At 44.9% G+C, this 17054-nt stretch overlaps 1 protein-coding gene across 3 annotated transcripts in view; it reads right to left on the bottom strand.

The window, feature by feature from the left end:
- Positions 1–1161: 1161 nt before the first annotated feature.
- The window catches only part of FAM83H (family with sequence similarity 83 member H), a 33296-nt gene continuing 17403 nt past the window's right edge, over positions 1162–17054 (bottom strand). For all 3 annotated transcript variants that reach the window (XM_031947432.1, XM_023496617.2, XM_012541951.3), the window contains exons 2-5: positions 14281–14775; positions 5683–5847; positions 5340–5464; positions 1162–5105 (exon numbers count right to left, since the gene is read on the bottom strand). In XM_031947432.1, coding sequence (XP_031803292.1) covers positions 2063–5105; positions 5340–5464; positions 5683–5847; positions 14281–14775 — 3828 coding nt within the window. In that variant the 3' untranslated portion in view covers positions 1162–2062. The remainder of the gene's footprint in view (positions 5106–5339; positions 5465–5682; positions 5848–14280; positions 14776–17054) is intronic.

Raw genomic sequence — 17054 nt, 5'->3', positions numbered from 1 at the left:
AGTGGTAAAATGTAGGAATCTTGAATAAGGAAAATGTAACTGATAAAATGCAAGTTAACATTTTGTTCTAGCTGTTGCATTTTGGGGAAAAGCTATTTAGCTCTTGTTCGCCCCTCCTTTAAGAGGTCTTCCTCATAGTGTGTTAGTAGTATGAGTCGGTGATGCGAACACTTGGGGCAGGAAAGATTGCCAGGGTATCAGATCATTTCTTGGTCTTGAAAGTTCCTGAGATCTTGGGCAAAAACTTGCCCACCTTGCGGTCCCTAGAATCAGCCTCGCCTGCCCAACCTCCTCCTTCTTATAGAAGACCTTAAATTGATACAGACAGGCCTTGCCTGCTGAAGAGGCAACCTGGCCCAGGAAAAAAGGAGCCTAAATCTGGAGGCCTAGTCCCAGGTCCAGCCAGTGCAGGCAGACATGGAGCCCACTGGGGGCTCTAAGAAAGGGTACCACTGCCTGACCATCCCTAACCAGAGAACCAATGGAAGCAGCAAGAATCCCGAGACTTGTCATGGAGTGGCTCTGCTCTCTGAGCTCCCTGGCCCACACTTTCTCCTCCTCCAGTCAGCCCTGCCCACATCCTGCACATACCTTGTAGGACCAGGCACAGGCCCACACAGGTGCGAACACTGCTCTTAGGTGTGATTCATCTCTATGTCATAGGAACCCCAGACTGACTCCATCTCAATACTTGTTTCATACACTCCTCCTAAAGTATACATTCCTGACAAATGTTTGTGTGGTTGTGAAGAATATAAGACTCCAAAGCCAAATATAATAAATTCAAGTCTAATTTATTGATGCAGCAAATTAGTCTTCCCTCATCCCTCCCTCATCCCCTGGAGAGGGCTGAGGACACAGGCACCAAGTCTGTGCCATCCCTCCCCCAAAGAACCCCCCCCCTTTATGTCCATCATTGTGGGTGCCCCTCTTTAACACCCTTAGTGGCACACATCCACCTAATAGGAGAGATGCTAGCTCAGAGCCTCAGACAGCAGTGCCTCCCTTTCTGGAGACCCCACCAGAACCCATGGTGGGAATTAGAACCCATAATTCCCTAGGGTCCCACTCCATTTAACATGCAAATCTACCAGCTTTTATTAAGTGCCTACTAGTACAGAAAACACAGTATCTGCTGCTGGGAAGAACATCTTCCTTGTACATGCTACAAGATAAGTTTCTGATGCTAAGACCTTTCTCTAGGAGGACATGTTCCCTCCTCCCAAGACGGTAAGAGCTCTTTTGGGAGAAAAAACACCTCAAAAAGCAAAGATTTTTCCACACTCTCTGTGGGAGAGGCAACTTGGGACAATGGAAAACAGAACCAGAAAAGGATCCAAGAAACCTGATCTCTTGTTCCAACTCCGCAGTTTCTTAGCTGTATAACAAATCACTTTTCTCGACTCTTTTCCTCACCTGCAAAAATACTTCAGGAGGCCATTATGAGGATCCAGTGAGAGAGGGTACGACTATTCTAAATAAACTGTAAAACTGTTCAAATGAGCATTATTAGTACTTTCCCCAACTGAGGAACGTGCTCACAGGCTGAGGAGGGGGATAGGCAGATAGTTCAGCAGAGCAGTGGGAGAAGGGATCTGCAGATGGCTAAGCAGACCAGTGTGTGGAGGTAGAGGGGGGTGAAATATGCACCTTCTAATTTAAGGTAAGGGCTCGGGGAAAAAGGAAAAAAGAATGAACAGATGAACAAACCAACAGAACCCAATGGGCAGATGGCGATGGTCCCCCCAGACAGGTAGAGCCCACATTCCAAAGGCAGGCAAGGCAGTAGTGTATCTTGGTGGGGATTAGGTCTGCCCAGGGGCACTGGGAGCCCAGTGAGGGTAGGGGCGGTCCTCCACACCTGGGTAATGACATCCCTTAAAAGCCCAAGAGGACAGCCTGCTCTTCAGGATGTGGGCACCCATTCCTCACCCTATCTCATCCCACCCTGTTTACAGATTTGGCATCTGGCTTAGGCCCTGGACCCACAATTGAGTGTGTAGTGGTAATGTGGGTCAGTGACGGTGACACTTTGGGCAGGAAGGATTGCCAGGGTATTGGATCATTTCTTGGTCTTGAAGGTGCCCAAGATTTTGGGCATGAACTTGCCCACCTTGCGGTCCCTAGCATCAGCCTCACCTGCCCCAGTCTCACCTGCCCCAGCCTCACCCGCCCCAGCCTCTTCCTTCTTACAGAAGACCTCAAACCGACTGTAGACACGCTTTTCCTTCCGCATACTCTCCATCTTTCGCAGCAGGGTGTCTCGCTCTTCCAGACTGGCCGGCAGTGTCCGACTGAAGCGACTCTGGCCCCCAAAGCTGTCTGAGCGGAAGATGGCCGAGCACTTGTCCTTGTCAGACATCTCGTGGGCCCGGCTGGCGTCCAGGGCCGCCGCAGGTGAGCAGTACAGCTCAGGACTGCTGTGGGCTGCGGCCCCGGCCCCGGCCCCAGCCCCAGGCCCGGACCCACCCCGATGTTTCTGGCTCTGAGCACTGATCTGCTCTAATATCACCTTGGTGTCATCCCGCAGGTTACTGCTGTAGAGGGCATTAGCGGTGGCAGAGGCCAAGCGAGGCCGGGAAGCCCGCTCCTCCAGGCTGACCTCAGGGCTGTCTCCCCGTGGTGGCCGGTGAGGGCTCTCGGGCTGCCCGTTCTCCTGGGGCCCTAAGAAGCCACCCTCCTCTTCTATCCTTTTCTCCCCCTTGGGACTCAGCAGCTGTTTCAGGCGAAGTGAGCCCTTACGCAAGAACTCCATGGGACTGGGTTCTTGGCGACCAGCGTCTGCCTCCCCAGGGGACCCTGCCTTCTGGTCCCCAGTAAATGTGAGGCTACTCCTCCGCTCAGGCACTGGGGGTATAGGACTGCTCCTCCGTTCAGGCACTGGAGGTAGGGGGCTGCTCCTCTGGTCAGCATAGGCTGAGGTGGGGCTCCCCTTCCTCTCAGGGAGAGGTGGCACAGGGCTCCCCTTCCTTTCAGGATAGGCAAAAGTAGGGCTCCCCTTCCTCTCGGGGAGAGGCGGCACAGGGCTCCCCTTCCTCTCTGGATATGCTGACGTGGGGCTCCCTCTCTTCTCCAGTATAGGGCTTCCCTTCCTCTCTGGATAGGCTGGTGTGGGGCTCCCTCTCCTCTCCAGCACAGGGCTTCCCTTCCTCTCTGGATATGCTGGTGTGGGGCTCCCTTTCCTCTCAGGTGGAGGACTTGCCCTGCCCTGGGTCAGGGCAGCCCTACCATCAGATGTAAGAAATCGAGAGGGCAGTCTGTCAGTGCCCCGACCCAGGGTGTCAAGGAGCTGGGCGGCACTCAGAGTGGCTGCCCCTGGCTGTCTCTCAGCCTCTTCATGCAGCCGACTGGCAAAGGAGTCACGAAGGTCTAAGAGGCAGCTCTCAAGGCTACGTCGCTCTCCCCCTGTGCCCCCACCCCCTGTCCCAGTCTCTTCCCGCCAGGACTGTGACACCGCTGCTTTGCTAACAGTGACCACGCCACCCGTCTTATCCTGGTCCCGGTCCCGAGCCGGGCCCTTGTATTTCTCCAGCAGTTCTGCCACCTTGGAAGACGAGGCTGTCCGCACTGTCTCACCACCTTCACCCACAGTCTCACTGACTGTCTGCTCCTTCTGGAAGAGCTGTACTTTCTCGGTTGTGGCCCCAGCACCACCAGTCCCGACTCCAGGTCCCTCCTTTTGGGAAGAACTGAAAATGAGGGAGGAGCGAAGCCGGGAGCTCCTCTGGATCAGGGGGTTAAGGCGGGAGCGGAATGAGTCCTGCTTGACCAAGCCTGTCCCATCAGCCACCTCTCGCTCAGGGCCATCCCCTCCACCTACAGCCTTTGAGGAAAAAGGTCCCCCAGTTCTGAAAGAGGAAGGGAGCAGGTCCCCAGTGGGTAGAGGGCAGCGGCCAGTGGGGTCACCCAGGACTTCATCATAAGATTCTGCCTCCATGGGGCCAGGCAGACCCTCATCTCCACCATCAGACTGACAGCCACTGAGATAGGAGGAGATACGCCAGTTGCGTAACCCTGCCCGGCCCTCAGCTCCACCCTTCCGGTTGGGTTCCATTTCCATTTCAGCCTCTGGTGGGAACCACCGTTGCTCCAAACTCTGCTTTTGTGTAGGTGATGACTGGCAAAGGAATCTCTGCCCAATGTTGGGGCGCTGTGGGGCACCAGGTTCCAGTCCACGGGGTTCAGGGTCAGAGCCATGTCGGACTTCCCTTGATGCATTGGATGGCACGTAATCCAGCCGCAGGTGTCCACCAGGGCCCTCAGGGTGAGGGCCAAAGCCTGACTCTAACTCTGGGAAACGAGGGCTCCCCTCTATCCCATAATCTTCAGGGTCCCCGAAACCCGGACGTCCAGCCCGCAGCTTCTCAAACAAGCCCTGGGGCCGGGTAGCTGTAAACTGGGGTTCGAACTGATAGTGCTGCTGGTAGAGCTGGTCACGGTGAAAGTGGCTGGTCTGAAAGCGGAAGTCATCCCCGTGGCTAACAAACATCTGACGGGACACCTGGCGGGACGAAGCAAAGTTCTCCATGGCTCCATCAGCAAAGGTGTGCCGCTTGAAGGCGTCCATCTCCAGATGCTTGGCTCGGAGAAAGCCCCGATTACCAGAGTCTCCACCATGCCCGGCTTCCATCTCTAAGTGCTTGGCACGGAGGTAGCCACGAGCACTGGGGTCTCCACCATGGCCAGCCTCTACCTCCATGCCAGGCCGACGTGAGAGCATTCTGAGCCCATGCATGTCTCCTGCACCCCCTGAGTGCCGAAATAGGTCGTCCCTGCGGAAGGCTGACAGGAAGTGACGGTCAGGGTCCAAGAAGGAAGGGAAGCCCAGTCCCTCATCACGAGGTGGGAACAGCAAGTGGGGACGCTTGGGGAAAAAGGACCCTGGTCCTCCTATAGGACCCCCCATCATGGGCCCTGGGCCCCCGTAGGGAGTCAGGGCATAAGTGTCCGCATGGGTCAAGGCCAGGGCCAAGGCCCCAGCTGCAGGGATCAATGGTTCAGACTGAGCAAAGAGAATGCGGAATTCTTCATCAAAGCTGGATACCAGCTCTCCCTGGAACACATGAGCGATGCTCCGATGAATCTTCTCAAAGGACCACATGAAACTAAAAGGAAGGAGACAAAGAGATCAAGAACGGAGAGGACCCTGGAGGATGAATCATAGTGGAAGTACCTCATAGAGCATCTTCTCAAAAGATCACAAGAAATTGGGAATAGGAGGAGGCAGGAGTTAGTGGAGAGAACCCAGAAATAAATTTAAGGAGAAGGTGGGTAAAGTAGGAGGGAAGACCCTACAAAGTCTTTTCTTTTCATACCCAGCCCTCTCCTGAAAAGCTCACCTGTAGCTCCCACTCAGCACCACAGCACAATCCACCAACAGGAACTTCTCCTTCACATGGCCCTTGAAAGACTTTCCTGTGCGGCAGTAATATGTAGGGCCCGAGACTGTGCGAACCCGAAGGAACTAGATAGAAAGAGGTATGAGTCAAGGGCAGAGGAAGTAAGGCAATCTCCATTCAGGCTCACCCCTGCAATGAACCCATTTGGTACAAGCTGAACCTCAGCCACTAAGGTTGCCCTTTGTTACCTCCTCCTTTGCCCCCTCCACCAGTCTCTGGTGTCCATGACACACAGGTTGAACTTCCCTTAATTATCCCCCATTCCTTTTCCCAAGTCACTCACATCCACATGATGCAAGTTGACCCGGCATTTTTCAGCCATGTCCAGAAAGTGCTGAGCATTCATTTCATCCAGGAGGATATAGACAGGGACCCGCCGGGCAGCTGCATCTAAGACCTCACTCAGCAGGTCTACATCTGTGAACATGTCCATCACAATGGCCACCACCTGGAAGATGTACAAGGGGCAGATGTGTTACTGATAAAATTACTTCCTCTGAGGTAAGGAGACTCCTCTTCTCCTCACTCATATAGCCTTGAAAGCTTTCTTTCCTATTCATCCCCATCAACAAAATTTCACACTCCTCAGAAGAGCTGTCATCTGCAATCCAATATGCACTCCCTCTCCTATATTTATATGCTGAAATAAAGTTGGTCCCAGCATCAATCCCTGGGAAACCCACCCAACTGTTCACAAATTCTCCATTCAGAAAAATATCCATTTATCCCTCTTTTGTTTCCCATCTCTAAATTTCCCTGGTTCCAACAAATAGGTCTACAGAGAAAGGTAACAAAAATAGTAGCTGACATTTACATAGGAATCTAAAGTTTACTGAGCATTTTACAGATATCTCACAAGAACCTCAAAAGAACTCTATGAGATAGGTACCAGGAATTTTATACCCATTTTACAGGTCATGACACTAAGACTCAGAATAGTGAAGAAAGTAGCAAAACAAATTAAGTATCTGAGGCAGGATTCCTATACTGTATCAAATTCTTCTCCCATTACACCTTGCTACTCACTCAACTGATGTAACAGTAAGAATGCAAAGATGACACAGAAGTGGTATCAGGAACCTTAAGAGCCAGAAGGATGCCAGTAATGAACGGCAAGGACAACAATAATTAAAAATGGCTTTTTGAATAATGAGACAGATCAAGGCAGGAAAAGGACTGATGAGCAATGACATAATCAACAAATGAACCACTCCAGGGGTTTCTCAACCATGTTGAATGATCTTCAGACTGAGACATGGAAGTAGGGGGAAAGGCTGTGGTTAGCACAGAATTAAAACCCAAGAGGGAAACAAGAGCATATCACCTGGGTTTGATAGAAAAGCATGGCACCAAGACTATTGAGTCCAATCCTCTTATTTTAGAGGCAGGGAACTAAGGCTCTGGGGATCAAGAACCTTACCCATATCACACAGTGATTTGAAATACACCATCCTGACTCCAAGTCCAAGACTTTAACCACAACATTTCATTATTTTGTGGCAAAAGTCAGTACATATCAGTTGGAGAATGGCTAAACAAATTGTGGCATGTGAATATGATGCCACATTGCCATGTCTTAAAAAATAATGAGTATGAAAAATTCTGAGAGATTAAGGAAGTTTTTTATGCACTAATACTGAAGGAGGTAAATAGAACCATCAGCAGATGACCACAATAATGTAAGAAAAACACTGAAAGACCATCAGCACTCTGAGCAATGTAGTCACCAGTCCTGACTCTTTCCCCCTTCCCAGCACAGATGTGTGACCTATAGCTGCAATATAAAGCATTATCACATATGCTCAGTGTGATCATTTCTTCTGCTTAGTTTTGTTTTTTAGTTTGGGGAGTTTGGGATTTTTTTTTTTTTTCATCAGGAAAAGGAAGAGAAATCACTGGGAAATGATAGTGATGTGAGCAAGAAAAAAATAGTAATAAGACACTTGTCTAAAAACTAAAGCATAGTATGGTCCTATAAATAAGAAGTATCAAGAGTGCTAAAACTCAAATGAGCTGAAGTTGATGAGAAAATCTAAGGAACAACTAGAGGGGATGAGATAATGATAACTAACAACCGAAGACAAAATTGTTTAACTCATATTTTGCTTGTCTTCTCCACCAAGGAAAATGTTCTTTGGTCTAAAAAGAACAAACTAAAAATAATTAATAGAGTAATGTCCAAGAGAGTGATTTGACCTAGTAAGAATTCATTATAGATTATCCTCTATTTGAATAACACAGAACTAGTCTATACAAACAGGAAATTACAGGGAAAAAATGGAACAATGTATTGTTTAGAACAAGGAACTAAAGATGCAATACAAGATGACCAATCTGGCAATTCTGAGTCTCACTATTCATGAAAAAAAAAAAGATATAAATTCAATAAAAAAGAGGCATTTGAAACATTTTTAGAAAGAAAATCAGATTTGAAGAAATTATTTGTTCCTCAAACACTCCATACAACAGAAATGCAACAAATATAGCAACCAAAAACAACAAAGTAACAAGAACCAAAACCAAAACAAAAACAAACAAACCATTAAGAGAGCCTTAGATCCCTCCTTTCTAAATGCATACAAGGTGACAAAGAAACAGTATTAAAAAAATGAGAAGTAATAGAGGGAAAGAAGGCCTAAAACATCACAAACTAAGCCTCACAACATTCATCCTTCAGTGAATTAATTTTTTTTGAAGGATTAATTGCAGAATGAGAGAGTATATAAAAGAGGAGAAAGAGAGGAAGCCGACAGAGAATAATATGGAATGCATCTAATCAAGTCAAAGGCTAATGATGAAGGGAAAATTAATTCCTCTACTCTCTGAGTAGAACTTAGGAAAGAAATAATTTTTAGAAAAAGGCATAGAAACTGAAATTTTAAAATTTATGAACAAAACAAGCTAAAGAGGAAAAGAAAGGTGTTTTACTTGACATTAATTGAGAAAGAAAAAAAAAAGAAGACAATCAACTATGTAGATAAAAACAAGAAAAAGGAACTAATAAATAAAACTCCCAAACTAGGGAAAGGTAACAAACATTTAGAGATGCTTCAGTGTGAGAAGAGAGCTGGTAGGAACAGGCTTGCCTTGAAATAAATGAAGTTAAAATAATTTAAAAGACTCTTTACAGAAGAAATAGGGAAAGAATAGGTCATATATCAGGCATACAGAATCACAGAATGGTAGATCTGGAAGGGACTTCAGCAGACATTCAGTTCAACCATACTCGGTGAGTAAAATTCATAAACTAGCCAACTTGTTTTTACTTGAAGCTCTCCCAGGGGGGAACCCACCACCTCTCAAGGCAGCCCACTCCATTTTTGGATAGCTCAAATTGTTAAGTTATTTTTCCTGACATCAAAACTAATTTGACTTGTCACAATTTCTACCTCCTACTCCTGGTTTTGTCCAATTGGGCCAGATAAAACAAGTCTAAGCTTTCCTTCACTTAATATCCCTTCAAATAAACAGATCTATCACATGCCCATCTTAATCCTTTCCATGTTAAACATGCCTGGTGCCTTTCAACTGACTTAAGACATGTATTCAAAACCATTCACCATCCTAACTGTACTCCTCTAGACACCCAGCAGCTTATCAATGTCTTCTTACATTGTGATTTGAAATGAACAGAAACCAACACTCCAGATAAGATCTGACAAAGTCAGAGCAGAATTGAACTACCACATCCTTATTCCTGGAAGCCACACTTCTCAGGATAACCAATGATTACATTATTTTTGGCTGCCATATCACACTGCTGCTGACTCACATGGAGTTTACCTTCACTAAAACCACCAGATGCTTTTCAGAACTGCTGTGTCATACTTCCCTGGCTTGTCCTTGTGAAGTTAAGCTTTTAAGAACATAAGCATAAGCCTTTACATTTGTCTCTATTGGGTTTCATCTTTATTAGAATCAGCACAACACTCCAAGTGCTGTCAGGGTCCTTTTGGATCCAATGTATTAGTCATTCCTTCTAGCTTTATGTAATCTGCAAATATGAGTATTTTATGACTTTCTCCAGTTTACTGATAAAAAATATATATATATATATTAAGTAACATTGAGCCAGAGACTCCTGGACTACTCTATTGGAGACTCCTTCCAAATTTTTATTGAATTATTAAGAACTTGTTCATTGAGCCCAGTCTTTCAGTCATTTATCTCTCCATCTTCTCCATATAAATAATATGAAATCACTTTTCAAAATGCATTGCTAAAATGCAGGCAAATTATATCTAGGGCATTCCCCAGTTTATCAGTTTAGTAACCTTATTGAAAAAGAAGACCTGTTCTTGATGAAGCCATATTGGTTCTTAATAATTCTGATTTTCCTTTCGAGATATTCACCAGCTACCTCTTTAATAAGATGCATTCTATAATTTTCCTGAGAAGCAAAGTCAATTTCATTGATCTATAGTTTATATACTATATTATCTTCCCTTTTTTGAAAATTAAGAGATTTGCCTTTCTCCAATCTTACAATACCTATTATATTTTCCACAATCTTTTAAATATTACTGATAGTGTCTCAATAATTCTTTCAGTATCTAAGGATACTCCTTCTCATTGGAATTATTTCCCTTTGTGTCTTCAGAATTTCATTTTTAAGCATCTCTAACCTCTTGATCTAACTTCCCCTGAAGAATTTTACTTCTTGTGATTATACCTGTCTTTCATCTGAACTCTTTGAAACTTGTTTTCCTAAAATCTAAGGTACACATCAAACTATATCCAGGTTTCCTCTTTTTCTATTACAGACTATCAAGAGAGAGTAGTTACTTTCTCTATTTTGATCCTAGTAACTAACTCCTTCCAATTAATGAGAATCAGCTCCAAATGTCTATTGGACATTTTAGAGTGTCTTGCATACAAAAATTCACATCATCAAAAGTAAAATTAAAGAATATTGATGTAACTGAGCAAAAATGTAAGGGTAACAGAAGAGTATCAGGGATGCTTAAGCTCAGAGAATGGAAGATCATTTTCACAACCAATGCTGGAAGGAAAATTGTTAACAGACAAATATAGAGGAGATTGCAAAGAGAAAAATCCACATAAATTCAATTATATAAAACATAAAGGCTTTTGTACAACTGAAATCAATGCATCTAGAATGAAACAAAATTTAGGTTAGGGAAAAAAATCTTGACATCAAATATCTATCTGATAAAAGTCTGATATTCCCCAGACATATAGGGAATTGATACTAACAAGATCAATGAGCCAGTCCTCAAATGAGTCATTAATGGAGATTCATAAATGGTTTCCAAAGAAAAATTGCCAACTATCAATGGCCATGAAGTTCACATTGTAAAACAGAAAGACCCACATTCAAATCCCACCTCTCATGTTCACAACCTATGTGACCCTGAGCAAGATACTTCAACTCTCTGAGTTCCAGGCTCCTCATGTGTACAATGCGGAAGTTCAATAGAAAGGCTTTTAAGGTCCCTTTTAGCTCTATTTAGAGTATATAAAATCCTAAGTGGGGAAAAAAATGCTTTAAAATCACTAAAAAGAAGAATGTAAATTAAACAACTCTAATACCACCTCAAACACAGGAAACTGGCAAGATGACAAAAAATGGAAAGGAGTGATGTTGGAGAAGTTATGAGAAGGCTGGTATACAAATTTTTGGTAGACCTGTCAACTGGTACAGCCATTCTGATAACCAATTTGGAATTATTTGAGAAAATAATAGAGAAAAACTCTAAGTTGATCACTGTGTTCCCTGTATATCTACATTAATCTCTTCAGCCAAAATCAATTTTTTCCTATTGAAATTGTTTCCCTTTGTGTCCTCAGAATTTCATTTTTAAGGACCTCTCAAACCTTCTGGGCTGAATTCTGCATGGAGGTGATTCACGGGGCCTGCATAAAGTAGCTGGAAATCCAGAAGCCAAGTTATCCACAGCTGGGGCTAACTAAGGTAAGGAGCATAAATAATCTAGTATAAAATGTACCCTGAAAACCATCAAGTTTCTGCAAAGAAAAGAATCCTGTAAAAAGTCTGCAAATAGAAGTGTGTCCAGTGGGGATAAAAACAGTTCCGTACTTGAGACAAAAGAGAAATTCTTTAAATCTTTAAATTCCCTCCTAAAATTTGTAGTTACTAAAGAGACATAGTCTAGCTGTTTTCATCAAAGACTGTCCTTTTATACAAGGTTATAGTTTGGCAAAGAATGCTAATCAAATATCTGGAGGGAAGACAAAGAATGAATGCCAATCAATTGTGGAAAGGTGGAATGAGCCATGGCAAATGAATGCAATGGAATATTATGGTGCCATAAAAAATTATTATTACTAGCCATTCAAATAAACACAGCAAGACTTTTTGGAAATGGTGAAATGAAAAAAAGAACTAAGAGAATAATACATATAAGTAAACCACGGCATGTTAATGAATTTTGATGAACAATCTTAAGTCTTAGAGGGCAGTTAGATGGTGCAGTGGAGAAAGCACAAGGGCCTAGAGTTAGGGAGATTCATCTTCATGAGTTCAAATAGCTGTGTGACCCTGGATAAGTCACTTAGCACTGTCTGCCTCAGTTTTCTCATCTGTAAAATGAAGGAGAAAGAACTGGCAAACCACTCCCGCATCTTTGCCAATAAAACCCCAAAAAGGGTCATGAAGAGTTGAAAACAAGTGAAAAATGGCTGAACAACAAAAAATCAGTCTTAAAGAAAAATATGGAAACCCACTCCGATTCTCTCAGTAGAAAGGTGAAGACTATCACTATGGAATGTGACAGGTTATTAAACAGGGATCTAGGCAGTGAGGTAACCCAGGGAGGAAAGCACTGGACTTAGGAGTCAGAGAAACCCGAGTTCAAATCTCACCTCAGACACTTTCTAGTTGTGAGAACTTAAGCAAGTCATTTAACCTATTTGCCTATTTCCACAACAGTAAAATGGGGATAAGACAAGAACCTACCCCCAAGACTTTGTGAAAATGGTTTTCTTTGTTACAATAAAAATTCAAAAGGGGGCAGGCGTAGGGATGGGGTTTTTAAGAGTAAATGACAATGATATAAAATCAAAAACCAACAATAAAACTTATTTTTAAAAGAAAATATACCCATCTCTAATTTACCTGGGTACCTGGGGATCTAATATGAAGCCTTCAGAGGCATCTCACTATTAGTGATTCTCTCTCTCTTTCTCTTTGTCTCTCTCTCTCTCACACACACACACACACACACAGAAGTACACAAATGTACATCCAGTCTCTCAGACCTCTAATCATTTGTGACTGCAAGTGACTACACTGGCAGGTAAGATGAACAGCAGAAGCTTACCAAAATTTCAACAAAGTTCCTCACACTCTTTATGCAGAAAAAAGGGAGCTCTATGAGCTAGATGACAATATAGTGGGTTAAATATGGAATTGACTGAATGGCCAGACCCAAAGAATAGTCATGAAAAGTTTAACATATGAACTTGGAGGGTCATCTCCAGAGTATGCTTCTAGGGATACGTGACCTTAAATTTAAGAGATTTAACTTTTTTTTGATGACTCGAATAAAATCTTAGGAAATATGCTTATCAAAGTTTCTGATGAAGCTGGGAGGGAAGGATGGCTTACACAGGGAATGAAAGTTAGGGTCTGAGTAGATCCTCGAAAGCCAAAAAGTTGAGCCAAATCTCACAAGATGAAATTTTGTAGGGATAAAGATGAAGCATTACACTTGGAATCTAAAAAAAGTCAACATCCCCTTAGCTTTTTGGGGATCTTAAGCTATATCATGAGAGACTTAAGGCCAGCACTCAGGTCTGAAGCTACAGAAATGGCACCAGCCCCAGAGCCAGAAGAGGGAGATCACAAGCAAAGGTTTGGTACTAGGCTGGCTGGGAACACACTGAATGTCAGAAGGACCAGACATTTGACATCAGGAGTGATCCAGAACCAAGTACATATTCCCTGTCCAGCATAATGCCTGAATGTGCCTACTCCTCTGTCACCTTGAGATACAGCTGCCAAACTGCTGCTAATTGTGAGTTTAGTCTAGCTCCTGAAAAGCCAGACAACCTACTAACTCCCATCTACTAATCCCTTGGCTCTCAGTGTTTGGAGAGGGAATATCACATCAACGGTGCCCTCCATTATCACAGGACTCCAAAAGATAGAGGCTCCAAGCAACTGGTGACTAAATTTGAAAATGTTAATTGCTCCCAATCCTAGTGACTCATCATCAATATCACCCAAAGCAAAAGTCAACTTCCCCCGCTACTTCTCCCTGACAGCCAATCCCATCACCTCCCTCCTTTGTCCTTTCTTCCTCTATCTCTCCTTTTCTCATGTCTTTCATCTTCTTGTGCTCACAGAAAACTGCTTCTTTACCACCAGCCACATTCTCCAGTACTGGTGACTCCTTCTGTGTCTCCTGATATATACTGAGACAGGTAAAGGAGTTGGTCCTCTTTGCTCCCCTGGGCCACATCCAGACCTTCCCTTGCCCACCATCATTCAGCAACTTCATCTGATCCATTCATCTACTGTATCTGGTCAGTTGTTTGATAATAGGATCTATTGGTCTCCAGAGGACTCTCCTTTATCAAGTATATTACCAGATTCAAAGTATTTCCCTTCAACACCAAGTACTCCCCTCCTCTCAGTGGACTTAAATCTACATGTTGATTTGTCCATCCTCCCTCCCTCTCTGTCTCTGACTCTTTCTTTCTCTGTGTCTCTGTTTCTCTTCCCCTACATCTTCCCTAGACTTTAAGCTTCTCTAAGGACAAGGCCTGGTTTCCCGCCTCTTCTCCCATAACTTGCTTCAGAGCTGAGCACAGCTGCTCAGTATAGACTTGCTGATTGGTCCTTACAATCTTCACTCCCCATATCTCCCCCTTGACCCCCGTGGCTGGTCCTGACCTGTTGGGCAGCTCTGATCATCCTTCGGGCCTCATCTTTGATGCTGGGGTTGTCAGGTGGCGGTGGTTGCACCAGAGTGGTCACCTCGGTGCCCTGAAAGCCAAAGGTCATAGGCCAACCAAGGTCAAGTTCAGGCACAGCCAAGTCTGAATTCACAGGCCAGTAGGTTCCAGAGGACCCATCCATGTCCACGTCACCATCTGCTTGGGGAAGGGATCCAGAGGCACTTCCCCGGGCAGTGGCATTCTCCCGGGAGGCATGCTGGGGCTGCTGCAAATGGCGGGTCACATGAGCCAGCTCGTCAGGACACAGAAAGTCAGGGGCTCCCTCATCGGCCAGGAAGCGTCGGTAGGCCTCAGCTCCCCCTTCAGCCAGGGCATCTAGGGCCAGCCGATAATACTCCTTGTAGTGGGGAGGCAGGTAGTCTGGAGCCAGGGGATTGTCCCCCTGCGAGGAGCTCTGAGATCGGCGCGCCATGGCAGTCGGGCCCGGGAGCTGCAGCAAAAAGCAAGACAATAACACATCAGAAGAGATGAGGCCCAGAGCTTCCAGGAAGTCAGTGACCTGTCCTCCAAATTGAGAAAGCACAGGCCATGCTCCCCAGACACATCCACAGAGTGAGACCCATCCTGGAACAACAACACCCTCACAAATATCCCTAGAGCCTGCTTCAGAACACCTCCCTACAAGCAGAAACACTACATGGCCATATATGGGTGGAGAGATGGGCTACATTCCTGAGGAGTCCCCAGAGGTCACAGTTCACTGGGAAAGCAGACACCAGGGTTAACTGGATGGGTACTCCCTGAAGGTTCAGGCTATGAAATATCCTAGTTCTACAGGAACAAGGGACCCACCCACCTTTTGGCCAGTAGGTCAGATCCGAATCCTTCTGAGTTCCTCCATTATTTCTCCAGTCAGGAGATGAGTACTCTAAAACCTTAGAGATATATAACACCTTAGAAATAACCTAATCTAAGTCTCTCATTGTTATAAAGAAAACTGAGGTATAAAGAGATATAGGGAACCTCTCTCTCCTCCACTCTTCTTAGCTCCCTTCATCATCACTAATCAGCCAGGAATTCAAGACCCCCCAACCTCATGACCCTTATTTATTACTTCTGCTGCAAAGAGGATAGAACCTGGAACACACCCCCAATTAAAGCCTCTCAAAATCCCCTATGGATGAGGGTGTAAAATGGAAAGACCCAGCCTGGGATGAGCTCTCACTAACACAAGAGGAAAGGAAATAACCCAGGTGTCCAGGCCTGAGCTGCCTCCACCCAGCCTGGAGGGGGAGCAGGGATATTGCATCAGGCGACACCTAGGCCCCGCCCCTGTAAGCTCATCTCCCAGAGCGGGGCAGGGCCTGAACAGCCTCGGGGCGGAGACCTGGAACCCCAGGTTGCCTTTACCTGGGCGGGGAGAGGTAGGGGGAGGGCCAGCCACGCCCCCTCATAGAGGCAGCTGGAAAACCCGGAGTGGAGAAGCACAAGAGCCCTTCCAAACCACTAACCAGACACCAGTTACTTTCCCATTGATACACACACACACACTTATACACAAACATGCATCCACACCAACACCATTACCTACCTGAAGGAATATTTTATTCCTCCACTTTCCCATTGCATATAAGCAAAACTTGCTTTTGTTAGCCCAGAAATTACTTATATACGTATATTGTCATCCCCTAACATTACACACACTTACTTATGAATGAAAAGAATTTTTTCTTATACTTAGACTGTTAGGCTGTGGTGTGTGTATGGGGAGGAGAGGGAGGTAGGATAGAGATAGGAGAAAGAACAGTGCATGGGGTCAGAAGAACTGAGTTCAAATAGTGACTGCTATTTACTGTTGGGCAAATCACTTAACCTAAGTTTTCTCACCTGTGAAATGAGAGGAGTTGGACTATGTAACCTCCAGAAGTCTCTTTCAACTCTAAATCCTTGACTGTATGATGTTACACACACACACACATACACAGACTCCTGCTAGTCTTCCAAAGACCCTTAATTATGCTCCACCCATAGACCCTACTACCCAAAGGTCTCAACTTTATCTCCTCAAGACCCTAATTACTCTCCCTCTCCCTTTCCCTTTCCTACCGTCTACAAGCCACATCCTATAGTGAACAGAAGTGAATCTTGTTTTCTAGGGAGTTCCAGCTGAATCCATTAACCATACACAGGCAGACCTTCCCGAGAGCCAAGCAATCAGGGGCTCAAGATATTTGGATGTTAGAAGTCATCTAATCTAAAGGTCAATTCTCTCATTTTATTAATCAAGACATTTGAGACCCAGTACATGCCCAGGTCTCATAGGTACTAAGTGGCCAGGTCCAAATTCAGTACCCAAAGTCCAAAGCTCTTTGCAGGGCACCACTTCTCTGAGGTGGTTCGACCCTGTAGTAGACAACCACTGTCATCTATGAGGCAGATTGGGGGAGGGGGGAGAGTGTATAGTGAATACACTGCTGAGACTAGAGTCAGAAGACCAGAGATCAAATCTAGCTTCAGATGCTTACTAGGTGTGTTGACCTTGGACAAGTTACTTTACCTGTCTGCCTCAGTTTCCTCAATTATAAAAAAAAAAAAAATTAAATGAGATATGTGTAAAAGTGCTAAGGATAATACCAGACACATATATATGTAGGTACTTAACAAATGTTTGTTTCCTTCCTTTCCTTCCTTCCTCCTGGTTAGAAAAAGTTTCTCACTTGCTACATATGGATACAAACTAGAAAAACATTTTTCTTTTTCTTTTTTTTT

The sequence above is a fragment of the Sarcophilus harrisii genome, chromosome 1 (assembly GCF_902635505.1).
Source record: "Sarcophilus harrisii chromosome 1, mSarHar1.11, whole genome shotgun sequence".
Classification (NCBI taxonomy): Eukaryota; Metazoa; Chordata; class Mammalia; order Dasyuromorphia; family Dasyuridae; genus Sarcophilus; species Sarcophilus harrisii.
Note: the sequence above shows the minus strand (reverse complement) of the source record. Positions and strands in the feature narration are given on the sequence as shown.